Here is a 15,332-nt window from a genome sequence, read left to right on the forward strand (position 1 = left end):
CTTCCCCAAAATACAATTTGAATGACAAGAATGCTAGATATTGTGTCATATGAACAACAGCTGGATAAAGTAGTAATGTTTGGCTCGAGAATAGCTTAGGAGAGATAGCATGATGTTAATTTTCAAATATCTTGAGTCTTCTGGGAAAATGAGATTAGATTTATTCTAGCTGTCTCAAGAAGACAGAACTGCTACTAGTGGACAGGAAACAGATTTTAATCTAAATAGAAGGAAAATTTTTGTCACACTTTAAATTATTCAAAAAAGCACAAAGGAACAATTATTTTTCTTTCAAAATAATTGATTGCCCAATCACTAGAATAATAACTCATTTTTCTATAGCACTTTAGTGTCTCTAAAGTATTTTTCTTTTAACAATCTTGTAAAGTAGATAGTGAAATTGAGTATCATAGATGTTAATCATCTTCTTCATTGTCATATAGTTAACAAACAGTTGCATACTGATCTTTAAGTTCAATTTTCTGTGTTCTTTCCATCCACAAGTTCTAATTACAATGGAACCCTTAGGGTATGAGCTATATGATGGTTGTTCTCCCTCCCAGTCTTATATAAATTGATGGGAGATAGTACATTCTTTTATACTGGGAAGGGGGCAAACATATTTTATCTCTACTATTTGATTTCCCCTTGTTATTTACTTTGCTATTCTAGTCTAATTAAGAGCTTTGCTGTTTGATTTATGATTCTTTCTTGGCACGAGATTGAAGTTTAGGCTATAATTTCATAAAAATGATTCCCCAAAGAACTTCTTACTGAGCCTGAGATAGCAAGGGGACCTCAATCTTGTGTGATCCATTCTATAATGCTTCTTTAACACTTAAAACACAGTGTAACATAAATGTCAGCTTCTTAAACTGTTTCATAACACCATACAGGGTCCTATAACTGAATTTGAAGGTCATGAAATTATGATTTATTATCAGTAAATGTTTGATTATATGACTATTTTATATACTGATATGTCTGAGGTAACATAAAAATTTCTCAGAGGAAAAGAGGTCACAAATAGAAAAAATTTTAAAAGTCCTGTTATAAACAATTATCAATCATGGAGATTATAGGAAGGTTTCTGAGATTATCTCTAAGGTGGTTTAAATAACCTGTAAGGGTCTCTTCTAAGTCTAGGATTCCGGAATATTATCATCTTCTGCCTTTGGAAATTTTTAAATAATAAAACCCATTCAGAAACCTTCATGCTTCACTTTTTTTATAGTGTTGTTTATAACAAATTTTGTTTTTCTTGCTTTCTAAATGGAATGAAGAGGGGGAAAGAGAGAATTCAGAACTAAAAATAAAATTGAATTTTAAGAAATGAATATGATATGGATCATCATGGAGTTTTCTAGGATGATAATTTTCTAATTTTACCCCTGATATGTATCATCAGATGACGCTGGGAAAAGTTGCAAATTAGGGAGAAAACATTATAGGAGGGTCCATTCAACTGGTCTGTTTAAAAAATAAAAAATGAGTTATCTACTGAAATGATCAATTCTTGATCTCTCACCTTTAAATACTAACTCTGACTCAAGGTGGCAAAGGAATGAAGGAAACTAGAATTTTGTGTCTCCTCGCTGTCAAAATCTAAATCACAGAGTCCTCTAGCCTGGGAGAGAAAGAAAGAAAGCTTAGTCTGACTGGATTACTTACTCTTAGCCCTTTATAAAGTGTCTCTCATGAAGAATTCTAGCTTCTCTGCAATCCAAGGAACATCTCTTCAGTTAGCCCCCCAGGCGCCAGCTAGCTGCAACTTTATACCTTTTTTCCCTTTTTTCTTTTTTTGCTGAAAAATAGATATTATGTGGTTTTCAATGATTCTCAGTCTTCTCAAATATCATTTTATGTTTGTTATATTTTATACTTTTATAAACATATAGCAACTCATATGTAATAATGGATTTTATATATATATATATGGATATATATGGATATATATATGGACATATATCCATATATATGGATGTAAGACACATATACTAAGGTATACTAAGGTAGGAATACTAAGACTGATAAATAGAGAGAATAGATGCTTTATCTACCCTGTCTTCTATCAGAGGTTATTCTTTTGGTTAAAGTGTATTTAATTCTCCTTGCTTATCATGACATTGTATTCTTAAAAAAAATAATAATCTCAAAAAACTACTCAAGCATATAGAAAGTATGTGCAACATAGCATGAACATCAAGAAGACTACGTACATATGTGATAAATTGACAGTATAATAAAAAGTTCTTAATGTGACCAAGATTAAAGCAAGGGAAGCTTTTTAGAGCAAATCTACCAGATGATTACTGGTAGCTTAGATGAGGAAATTTATCTAATAAATTAACAAGGCTCCTAGAAAATAGTAGTATGGTGACTATATGCTTCCAAATTGTCAATGAGTTTTCTCTTTTATATTCATTAAATTCTTGATGTACCAAGCTAGGAAGAACATTCTAAATATAATAAACCTGATATTCCATATGTATTGGATCCATGTTCTCATCGATGGGATTCCTGTTCTAGCTCAAGGCAAAAAACATTTATTTAATGCTTACTATGTGCTAAGCCTTGGAATTACAAAGAAAAGCAACATTGCAGATAATAACCTCTCTAAGACTTTTAACCCATAACTTGAATATGTCCTCCCATAAATCCATCAGAGGGGCCCACCCATTGGGCTAGAGAACTTTTTCCTACATAATTTTTAATGTTATGCAGATGCCAATACATGACATAGACTAGTCATCCATTCTCTCTCTTTCAGGCCACTTCTTTTTCTAGGCATACATCTCCTGAATAATATGTTTGGTGCTGTGTTTGGTTTATAAGATATTATTGGTAACATGCTACTATCTACTGAGAGCCATTATACATCCCTTCATTGTCTTTAAAGCATTAAAGTTTTTATTCTTGGGAGTTTTGGGGAAATAATGGAATTTAATTTATAAACTGTGAATATATGATACATATAGGGTTCGTTTGGAATTTTATAAGATGTTAAGAAAGTTGTGGACAGTTTTAAGAACTGTCTATTAAGAATAAATAATCATTGGAAGCTTTAAAAAGTACCAGTATAATCAGAGCACGATAATCATTCACATCTCATGAAGAGATTGTACTGTAGACTAAAAAAAAAATATGAAACAAAAATTTACTTCCATTCTTAAGAGTTTAGAAGTTCAAAATACTAAATTTCCTCTATTCCAACAAATCACACAATCAAGTTTATAACAGAGACCTTGCTACAGCTATGTAAATAAAATACACATATGAATTTCACTTATGGGTGGAAATACTTTAATAAAAAGGGGAAATGCCTAAGATTAGATTAAAATGAAGTTTACAATTGCCGTACCTTTGCAACCTGGACTGAAGCATCATGAGCCTGTGAATATTCTGTTTTATTCCTTTCCTTTTTCCCTTGTGTAATACATTATTCCCTTTGAATGGACTTCTAATGCAGCTTAACCCTGTTTCTGAAAGTGTAGATCAGTTTAATTTCTTTCATTAATGTGAGATTTTCTCTTTTTGAACAAGGTTATCACAAGCCTTTCTCCCTTTTACCATTTCCAGAAAAATCTCTTTTCCTTTTCCAAGACTAAGCCACTGAAACTAAGAACCCATTTTTGAAATATTGGGTCTCCATTTTCATTCTAGAGGTAAAAGATCTATTGATTGGTGAGCTGAGACAACAGACTAAATGCCTTGAATGCTTGCTAAAAACTAATTCTACTTTACTAATGTGACTCAAAACTACATTCCATATCAATATAAATACTTATTAAATGACAAATACTAAGTTATGCAAACTGCTGAAAAAGATTCATTTTTATTTATAGATGATTTCTGATCAGAATACCATTAAAAGTGTTTTAGTTAGGAGATGTTAAAATGATTAATGTGCAGTTGTTTGCATTTTTAATATTTCACTCATATATCAGATCAGTATTTGTGCAGAGTGTCAAACTTTATTCTGTTCTTGTCAAAACACTTATTACAGCTGACAGGTATAACACAGTCACATTAATCCTTAATTCCTTGATTCAATTTTCTAATTGCTTTTTTGGCATGCGATGGTGGCCATTTAGTCTTATACGATATATTCATCATGTGGTATAATAATGTACTTTAAAAATTAGGCATACTACTTAAAGTGCTTGCATAGGAGAAAAATGCTCCCTAGAATTGAAACTTTCAAGGCTTCATATACTCAAATTAAAGATTAGTTATTGAAGGGTATGAGTCTCAAACCTTTCACTCAATCCATTGGTTTTTCATCTTCCACATAATCAGAGAAATTTAGTACTAGGAGGTACATCAGCAATCACTTAGTATATCCTTCCTCATTCTATTGATGCAAAACTGAAGTCCAGGAAGCCTTCCTTAGGATTATAATCAACTCATGACAGAGTTGGGACTAGAATTCAAAACTCTTGGCTGTAGCCCATTGCAATAATGGAAAAGTATCACATATAATATCAATTTATGAGCTGAAGTTCATTTAAACTGAGATAAAACAAAGGAATGAGGTCAAATTGTGGGTTCTCAAGTTATCTCACTAGCGTCACTTTCAGTTTTTTTTTACTCTCTAATTTTTACACAGTTTTACATGGTAGCTAAATGATTAGCAGTATATCAAAAGACAAAAGGACATTGCTATATTCTGCTTTTGTTCTCCCAATGCTTAGTATAGTCAACTAGATATTTTCTTGAATGCTTCCCTAGAATTTATTTTCTCTCATAATCCCTTTGTATTCAAATTTAAAAGAATTTACAAACTACATTTGCAATAGGTCACATCCAAGAAAAATCGGTTATTTCCAATTGAAGTACTTAATTGGGAATCTACAGTGATCTGTTTCATAGTTGTCTGGGGAGATGGAATCTCAACTATCTTTTCCAGTATTCATAGCATCTCCAATCAATCAGATTCCTAGGAAACAGGTAAACTGTGAACTGTCACATTGTAAAAATCATTCAAAAGTTTTGGTTTAGGCAATTTGCAGTCACCTAAAGACCACCATTCAAGAATCTGAAATTATGAGAAACTCAATCAAATTGACCTCCTTAGAGCCATTAGTGACTTGTAAGGATAGCCAGCAACAGTGTCCTGCAAATCTGTACCAGATTATTCTCAGTCTATGAAAATTGAGCACAACCACATTGAGCCTCATATATAAGAATTTCCAAAAGGGTTGCATGAGCACTCTGCTTTTAGTTAGCACATTCATTTAGTCCAATGAATCTAAGGAGAAAGGAGCAGAGAATAAAAATTATATGACCACCTCCCTCCTTTCCTCAAGAAACTTACACTTTATTGGGGGGAAAGTATGTACAAAAAATGAATATATACAAAATATATAGCAAGTAAAAGTTAAAATAAATTAGAGGAGGAGCGCATTAACCAAAGAGGGAGACAGAATATACTTTATGAAGGAATTAGCACTTGAGCATATCTTTTTTTATACTCCAAATGCAAGTGATAAAAGGCAACAGTCCAGTGGGAAAGTATCTGAAGGCTTCCAGGTTTTGTTTTCAGAAGACACTTACTAAAGGGCTTAAGGAATACATTGAAAACCTCAGCAAATTTTCTGGTCATTCATTTGTATAATTAACTACTACATGCTGAAATCCATACTCACATTGTTTAAGCATATTTTATATGCCAAAAAAGAGGATATGAAAATAAAATCCTGGTTATTAACAAAATAAAATAAAACCCATATTCCACCAAAATGAACTGAGTAAGTGCTTTGTAAAAGAAATTTATGCTTAATACAAAGGCTACTAATTGTAAAATTGTCATTGATTCTTTCTGGCACGGTTTAATACTGGCTGTTTTTCTGCTCACCAGACCTGACAATGCTTAAGAGCAGAGCCTGGTTGCTAAGTGCTGCAGGCAAACCTATCACCTTCAAAGGCAACCATGGAAAATGCATGATAATCACACATTTCAGCAAGCAGGTTATATCATTGTGAAATGAACTTGATTCATGATCATATTGTTTTTATTAATCAATAAACCTCGAGTTATCAAAATGTTATTTTTCTTTCTATACTTTTCTGTTGCAAAATTAAATGATAAAAAATGGCTTTTGGTATTAAAATTCTGTAAAATACTTTCAACCCCTGAATAACACTAATTAAGGAAGAGCTCGAAATAGAAAAGTACTAATTACTTTTTAATTGTAATTAGCAGATAATATTTCTTTTGTTAATTTTCATTTATGAAAATTTTGTTAGCTAAAAGTAAATACGATCTATATAACAATAGGTACACATCACATAATTATCTTGAAGGGAATCTTGTTAAATCTTGTTAAAGGGAATCTAGTTAAAGTGGCTGCCAAGAGTTTCTTAGTTATTGACCTTCCCAGGACTACAACATTTTACTCGTCCACTTGATGGCCATTTCAATTGTTGATATATTGCAAAGAGTTTTGCTGCCTCTAAATTTTTCGCTTTTAAGTAAGTATAATAGGCTATTTGTCACATTTTTCCTCTATCACCTTTTCTCTTGTACATAAAGAAAAAGTTGATCAATAGTCATATTTTTTCTTTTTTAATATTTTATTTTTCCCAATTACAGACAATTTTTAACATTCATTTTTTTAATATTTTGAGTTCAAAATTCTCTCCCTCTCTTCCTCTATTTTCTCCTCCCCACTACATTTCCCGCTCCCTGAAATGGTAAACAATTTGATATAGGTTTGCATGTGCAATCATGTACAACATATTTCTATTATTAGCATGGTGTGAAAGAAGACACATAAACATATAACCCTGCCCTCGCTGCAAAAAAAAAAAAAAAAAAAAAAAAAGAAGACAAAGAAAGAAAGTAAACATATATATATATATATATATATATATCCTTTAATCTGCATTCAACCTCTATTAGTTCTTTCTCTTGATGTGAATAAAATATTCAATATTTTAAAATCCTTTATTTCAAATTTTTTTAAATATGAAATTAGGTTGAGAAATTACATACAACTTGCTACATTGCCATATTTGTTGTTCCAAGTCTCCTAAACATGGAGGGATTTTTATTTCTCAGGGTTTTTTTTTGTTTGTTTGTTTGTTTATAACAATCAAATTGTGTGGCTTTGATTTTAGTCATTAATATTATTTATTTTTATTTATCTGTATTTAGCAACAGCCTCATCCTGCTTTTCTTCTCTATCCCCAAAGTCCCTAGGCTCACATGTATCTATGATATCCCAGGAACTGGCCTCCAGTGGGTCAGAATTTTAGTTTATTTGTTTGTTTGATGCTTCCACCTAGAATCATCTCTCAAAGAAACTTAGGTATGTCTCTTCTCTAGATTGTCAAATATGGATAACAGGGCATCTAAATTCCAATAGGTTTTGAAAGCACAACACAAATATTACGTATTAATGCTTAAAACATAAAATGCTCTCAGAGATCCATGAACAAATTCAGAATGTAAAACACTCCAATTAGACTATTCTCAAGATATAAAGACACTATAAGGTATTGGGGAATAAATATCTTTCTACCTCCCTTTTGTCCTCCATCACCTTCCATTACAGTATTCCTTCAGCTGGAGGATAGGAAGCAGCTGAACTTTGGGAGCAAGAATCTGCTTTAATATCCTAGTTTTGCAAATTATTTTTTCAAGGTCACTTATGATCCTGATCAAGTCACTTATGCTTTTGAGGGCCTTACTTCCTCATTTGCAAAATGTAAGTGCTGGATTCCGTGACCTCTAAGGCATTTTCCATCTCTAAAACTTTGATACCTTTCTAATTGATAATCTCTTTTAAAGAGATTCACTTCTAGGCGATCAGTACCTGATTCAAACTAGGGAAAATTCAGTTTCTCAAGAAATTGAAAACGCTTGAACTTGCTTAGAAAGTTCCTTCTGAATTAGTTCACTCGTACTAATTTCTGACCGGGTCTCAGAAGAGAGAAACAAAAAAAGGAGAAGGCAACCAGGAAGAACTCAAGATCTATGAATTCCTCTCAGTATATGGACAGGCATAGGAAGCTCTCTAGGAATAAAAATGGGAGAAATATTATGATCACATCCCAAACAATCTGAATTCCAAGGGATTAAAAAGCATGTTCACAGAAAACAAAAATGTTGAGCTATCTCAGTTTGCTTTTAATTACTGTTTTTGCTGTTAAGTCAATCTCAATCATGTCCAACTCTTCCTGACCCATTTGGGATTTTCTTTGCAAAGATACTGGAGTGATGTGCCATTTGATTCTCCAGCTCATTTTACAGATGAAAAAATGGAGGCAAACAGAATTAAGTGACTTGCACAGGAGTGCACACATCTAGTAAATGTCTGAGGCCAGATTTGAATCCAGGTTTTCCTTATACCAGGTCCAATGTTCTCTCCTAATTGCCTATTTAAAAATGCAGAATTTGTAAAGCTTTGTATTAGTCATTGGAACTATGAGCGCAGATTATTCTACAAGGAATAATCTCTGTTCTTAAGGAGGTCATATTCTAATGGGGAAGAAGTGGTTCCCAACTAGAGTCCATTCCTCTTGGAAGTAGTCCTAGTTATTGAGAACCAATCAGAAGGGTACTCTTAGCATCCCAGGAAGTAGCCTTCAGACAAAGGTCCATACCTTGTAGGGGACAAAGAGGGAACACATACAATTGGTCCTAATCACTATGTCACATGTGTATGAATAGCATTATTATTTCAAATATGGTATTCAGTGCTACGTGAAGGTAGAAATAACAAGTTATTGTTTATTAATAATGTCTGATTAAGTAGAATCAGTGATTACTTTTCCATATCAAGGGCATTTGGTGTAACTCAGCAAATGATTATTAAATGTGCTTTCTATGCACAAACATCTCAACTAGAAACTTATGCTAAAATAAATCACCATCCTCCCACAGAGCTTATACTTTACCACACACAAAAGACTGTAACACAAAGAGAACATCAATAGTATAAGAGAATTCTCAAGTCATCCACAAATACGTTTGTTATTCAGTTTTTAAGCGTTTATTAAGTGCCTTATATGTGTCAAACAATGTGATAGGTTTTGGGAAACAAAGAAAAAATGAAACATTCCTGGCCCTAAAACAGCAAAACTCGAATTAATTATATTTTTACATTCATTTGAAATTATTATCATATATTTTCTTTTAATAATATATTATCCCCTTTTATTTAGTTGACAGTTATATATGATTTTTCATGTAATTATAAGGCTTAATTATGATTCAAAACAATGTGTTCTCTTTTTTGCCTCAGATTGTGACAAATATATCTTCCAAATACATATGCATACTCATACATTATAAAAGAAGAAATATAATTTTATTCTAATTCTGAACTAAATATTTAAAAAACTAAGCTACTAAAGATTAAACACTTGTTGCTCAGATTATTAAAATACCTATACTTTGTTTAATATAAAATGTAAGCCATGGTAGTTACAGACCTCACATTTTCTCAGAAAATTTTTTATGTCCTGCAATTCTTTACTGGTCACTGGCCTTTATCTTAAAAACTCCAAAACTGTGTCTGCATAATGATAATTTTTAAAACCTGAGATTTATGCTGCTATAAAGGAACATCCTTTTATAACCACATAAAACTATTGTCACCAAAAATTTCAGTCTAAATTTTACATGAAGAAAGACATATTTTATTTTTAATGTCTCCTTTGTTAAATTTTCTGGAAACTGCAGCAGTCTTAACAGATATTGGTGAATAGCCCTGTGTAGCCAAGTTTCTTCTGAACAGGTCAGTTAGCATCAGTGGAGAAATCTAAACAAGTCATTAATCCCAGTAATTAAAGCAAAATCATTTTCTTCTTGTGCCTAATTTTGTCTTGAGCCAAAGATGTGACTTTGATATTTCTCCCTAGGGTAATTCATGCAGAGTAACTTGAATAGTATTACCTCAATCACCATCTCTAAGCTAAAATTATACCCTCACAGCAAGGAAGGTGGTATTGTATTTAACCCATGATTCCTTTGGTGTTTCAATGGGAAGACATCCATGCAATCCCCTTGATTCCTGCAGGCATATTCTTAATATAAATGCATTTGGGGAGTTATTAAATATGTATGTCACTGAATAAATTGCCATAAAAACCTGCCAACAGAGTCCTTTAGACTTGTGATCATTTAATTAGATAAGAGGTGTTGTTCAGTATGTCACCGGCTAAAGAAGAGAATGGAGGGAAATCACTTACTCGCATCAATTTGTAGCTCAACTAAATACACATGGAGTATAGTAAAATTAATTTAACAAATATTTATTTATTACCTGCTGTGCACTTGACACTGTACTGGGGCTATGAATGCAAAGAAGTAGACAACAGAACCCTATGTAAAAAGAATCCAACTGAGACTACAGGCTGAATATATAAGAAAAATTCTAAAATCTTATAAAGGTTAAAAGAATAATCAGGAATGGCAATTACAAAACACCCCAAGTTTTGCCAAATACTTTGCATGTATTATATGAGTTATGTGGTCGCATCTAAGTCTTGGGGAAAGAGAGTGCAGGAGAAGGGAATATGAAGACCAGACTACAAATCCTGCTTCAGAAACTTTCTTGCTATCTTACTCTGGGCAAGCCCTTTGCTCAGCTTCAACCTGCTCAACTCTGCAATGGAAATAATGATAGCATCTGTCTTGTAGACTGTTAGAGATGGTTAAATGAGAAAACATGTAAAAAGTTTTGCAAACCTGAAAGCAGTACATATAAAGCACCAGCTAATGGATGATGATGATGTCATTTGAGCCTCACAATACCCTTACTAGTTAGGTGCAAGCATTGCATTGCACCCATTCTCTAGATTAGAAAACTGAGAGAGAAGTTACATGACATACCCAGGGTCACATAGTAAGTGTTAAAGGCAGTATTTAAATCCAGATCCTCCTGGCTTCAAGTCCAGCCTTTTTGTTACTATACTATACTATACTGGCTTAATAAATAAATATATGTATATTTTATATGATAATGATACATGATTAAAAGAAATCTTCTTTTCCAGGGTGCACCCAAACCAATTGCCATAGAACCATGCGCAGGAAACAAAGCAGCAGTTCTGACTGTATTTCTCTGTCTTCCAAGAGGACCATCAGGTGTCCCACCCCCTGGTCAATCAGGTAAGATGGGCATTAATATGTTCCAAGTAAGTGCTGAATAATATAGGCAGTCTGCCTTATCCAATTTACTTCCCCCTTAGCTTCCAAACTAATAGAATATTCTCTTCATTACACTGAGTGCTGTATGTTTAAAAAAAATTCTCTTGAATCTAGAGTACAAAACTTCTTGACACAAATGAGAAGGAACAGAAATGTCTCAGAGAAGCTCAGAACATAGGACTTCTTAATCAGAATAAGACCTTTTTCACCATTGGGTACATATTTGCATTTTTGCTTGCACTAAATGTGCAAGCATATCTATAAGACCCCTATCCAAGAATAGATTTTTTTAAATGTTATTTATTTATTATTTATTTAATCTTTTCCTCAGTTATATTCAATACAAAATTTTATATTTTTTTAAGATTTTAGATTTTTAAAAAATATTTTTGAGTTCTAGGTTCTCTTCCTTAACCTCATACACAATTTAGAAACTACATGTGAAGTTATGCAAAACATTTTCATAAAAGTCAAGTTGTAAAAGGAAACATAGAAAAATAAAAACCCTCAAGAAAAATTAAGTTAAAAATAGAGAGATGGAGAGAGTAATAAAGAATGTTTTGCTTTGACCTATATTCAGACTCCTTCTCTGGATATAGATAGGATTATTCAACATAAGTCCTACAGAGTAGGGGTGGATGATTACACTACTGAAAATAATAAAGTCATTTAGAGTTGGTCATCCCAAAACATTGCTATTACTGTGTATACAATATATTTCACTTTGTTCATGGAGGACTTTCCAGGTTTGCTTGTTTTTTTTTTTTGTTTTTTGGCTTCTGTTTTTGTTTTCTGTGAGCATCCTGCTCATTTTCCAGAGAACAATAATATTCCATCAGAGAAACTTGCTTCACTTTTTAAAAACAATTACTAGTACTAATTGTATTTCCCATCATTTATTCTCTTTCCTTTCATCATGTCCCTGTTTTGCTACTGAGCACTCCCTCCCCCAATATGCCCTCTCTTTTATTATCCTTCCCCCTTCCCATATAACATTTCCCTCCTATTTTCCTGCAGAATAGCATAGATTTCTATACCTCTATTGAATATGTATGTTATTTCCTATTTGAGCCAATTCTGATGAGAATAAGATTCACTCCCCTTTCCTCCTCTTCTTTCCCTCCACTGTAAAAACTTTTTCTTATCTCCTTTTTTTATGGCAGATAATTTGCACCATTCCACTTCTCCCTTTCCAGTACATTCCTCTCTCAATCCTTAATTTCATCATTAAAAAAGATATTATCCCTTCATACTAAGTCACACTCATGCCTTTTGCCTATATATAGTCTCTGCCACAATAATGAGAACTTTCTAATAAGTTACAAATATCATCTTCCCATGTAGGAATGTAAACAGATAAACCTTATTAAGTCCCTTATGATTTCACTTTCCTGACTACCTCTTTATGCTTCTCCAGAATTCTATATTTGAAAAATCAAATTTTCCATTCAGCTCTGGTCTTTTCATCACAAATACTTCAAAATCCTTTGTTTCATTGAATGTTTCATTAAATTGTTCTTAAGAATTATACTCAGTTTTGCTGGGTGGGTGATTCTTGATTGCAATCTGAGCTCCATTGCTCTCTGGAATTTCTTATTCCAAGCCCTCCAGTCCTTTAATGTAGAAGTTGCTAAATCTTGTGTTATCCTGACTATGATTCCACTATACTTGAATTATTTCTTTCTGGATGCTTACAATATTTTCTCTTTTATCTGGGAGTTACAGAATTTGGCTATAATAGTCCTGAGAGTTTTTATTTTGGGATCTCTTTCAGGAGGTAATTGGTGGATTCTTTCTATTTCTGTTTTATCCTCTAGTTCTTGAAAGATGATGTGCAGGCTCTTTTTTTGATCATGACTTTCAGGTAGATCAATAATTTTAAAATCATCTCTCCTGGATCTGTTTTCCAGGTCAGTTATTTTTCCAATGAGATATTTCACATTTTCTTCTGTTTTTTTTTTTTTTTCAAAGTCCCTTTTGAGCTCTTCCATGGCCTGAACCTAATTCTTATTTTTCTTGGAGGCTTTGGAACTCTGACTTTATCATCTGAGTGTGACCAAACAGGTCTTCCTTGTCATCATAATAATGTTCCTGACCAATTTTTTTTTTCTGCTCATGTTCCTAGAATATTACTGTGTTATATAACTCTGTGTTAAAGTAGGGCTCTGTTTCCATGATGGAGCCTCAGAGGTTTTGTGCAGCTGTTTTCAGAGGTCCTTCTAGGAATCTGACCACTAGCACCCTTTTCTGCCCTGGAGCTCTTGGGTGTGTCCCTGCCCCATGGTAGCTGTAAGATCTAGTGCGCTCACCAGGACTGGGGTCCCGCTGACCCAGGCTGAGCTGGGACTACACACCAGACTCTTTCCATTGATCTTTCAAGATCTCCCTGATGTCCCTGAGCTGAGAGGGCCAGAAGCCTCCAGCACTGCTGATGATTCGGAAATCCTCCCTCACTGAAGCTGGGGTCTGGGCTGGAGCTGGGACTGGACTGGCCTGAGCTGGGATTGGGTCTCATTCCACAGATCTTCCCTGCTGACCTTCCAGGCCCTCTTTGGCGTCTCTGGGCTGAGAAGTCTGGAAGCCACCAGTATCACCCTGATTCAGAGGTCAGCCTGGGCCAGGCTGGGTCTGAGTCTGAGGCTGTACCAGCATAGCCTGCTTTGGAACTTCCACACTAGTGTCACAGACCTTTTCTGCTGAGCTTCTACATTGCTGGAAAATGTTCTCCGCCATTTTGGGGGATGTTCTAAAATTTGTTTAGAGTTATTATTTAAAGGAATTTGGAGCCGTTTGGGGGAGAGGTTGGGTAAGTTCTTGCCTTTACTCCACCATCTTGCCTCTGCCTCAAGAACAGATTTTTTTAATGGTTGGAGACTAATAAAAATCAACTGTTTGATGTCCTTAAATTATCAATATCATGATGGAGATCTGGTGGAATACATCCTTTATTTATGTTCATAGGTTTTCATTAGCATTGACTATGTAGCTGGACTTCAATCAAAAGTCAAGCATGGCATGCCCTTGTTTTTATATCTGGAGGCATGCCATTTTCTCTTTGGTTCTTTTTTGCTTTTACTCTATTTCCTGATTGCTTTCCCTAGCCAACTTTAATGAAATGCATGCGTTTTGAGGGCAAGGACTTTTTAAAATCAATTTTCTTTACCCTTTAATTTCTAAGCATGCAATAGAAAGCTGTGTTCCAGGAAGGTTTCCAATAAAGGTAATTGATGATGATCTCATCATCCTGCCTATACCTCCTTCCCTTACTAGAATTTTATGCTGTGTTTTCCTTTGTTTTGACCTTCTTCCTATATTTCTCTGTTCTATATAATACTACCATAAGAGATATGAAAATATGAAACCTCAAAAAAAGGGTCTAAAATTTTGAATTTTATATTCAAATATATATTATATATATATATATATATATTCAAATATATTATATATAGGGATATTGTTATCAGAGGAGGGACTTTACTGAATCAGAGCAAAGGACTATGGATGCATTCATAATCTTTGTTGGTATTTATTACAGGTACTTGTATACAAGCAGACCAATTGTTAGTGGTCCAAAAGAGATGGATTTGCTTTTTATCTGAATGGGTCCCCTACTGTTCTCCTTTCAGCACCATTTTATAAAACTGGGCACAGCATCTAGAGTGATTTTGCCCTGGTCAGATAAAATAGATAATTGTAGATACTGTGCTCAGCTAATGGAAATGTTGTTTTAAAACTGGGATAGGATCCAAAGCAAACACTTCCATTAATGAAAACAGGTCTGTGTTATATGCATCCAAGTTCTTCTAGACCCCTGACAATACAATTCACTGCTGTAGAGAGGGAAGACGATTGCCAATACTCTGTCTCCTTCACCTTTAAAATTCTGACAAATGAAAATGAGCAGAATAACAATGCAGTTATTTGGCTACTTCACATTTTCCAAGCCTTATTAACTGGTTAATTCTACCTCTTTTTAGGTAATGTATTATTAGACTATAGTGCCATTTGGGGAGAATTATAGATTGTATAGTGAAGGTACACTAATTAGTATCAATCAAACATACATTCTTTTCTGAAAAAGACTTCGTCCAGAATGACAGTCCTTGGTTATATATTGCTGATTGTAGGATCATGGATTTAGTGCTATCAGGCACCTTAAAGTTCATTTAGA

The 15,332-nt window shown here is 33.7% G+C and overlaps 1 protein-coding gene across 1 annotated transcript in view; it reads left to right on the plus strand.

Moving 5' to 3' along the window:
• Window positions 1–15,332, plus strand: part of ATRNL1 (attractin like 1) — a 1,270,304-nt gene that overhangs the window by 1,117,569 nt on the left and 137,403 nt on the right. The window contains exon 28 of the mRNA XM_051981495.1: window positions 11,008–11,122. Within this exon, the coding sequence (XP_051837455.1) occupies window positions 11,008–11,122 (115 nt within the window). The remainder of the gene's footprint in view (window positions 1–11,007; window positions 11,123–15,332) is intronic.

The sequence above is a fragment of the Antechinus flavipes genome, chromosome 2 (assembly GCF_016432865.1).
Source record: "Antechinus flavipes isolate AdamAnt ecotype Samford, QLD, Australia chromosome 2, AdamAnt_v2, whole genome shotgun sequence".
In the NCBI taxonomy this organism is placed as follows: Eukaryota; Metazoa; Chordata; class Mammalia; order Dasyuromorphia; family Dasyuridae; genus Antechinus; species Antechinus flavipes.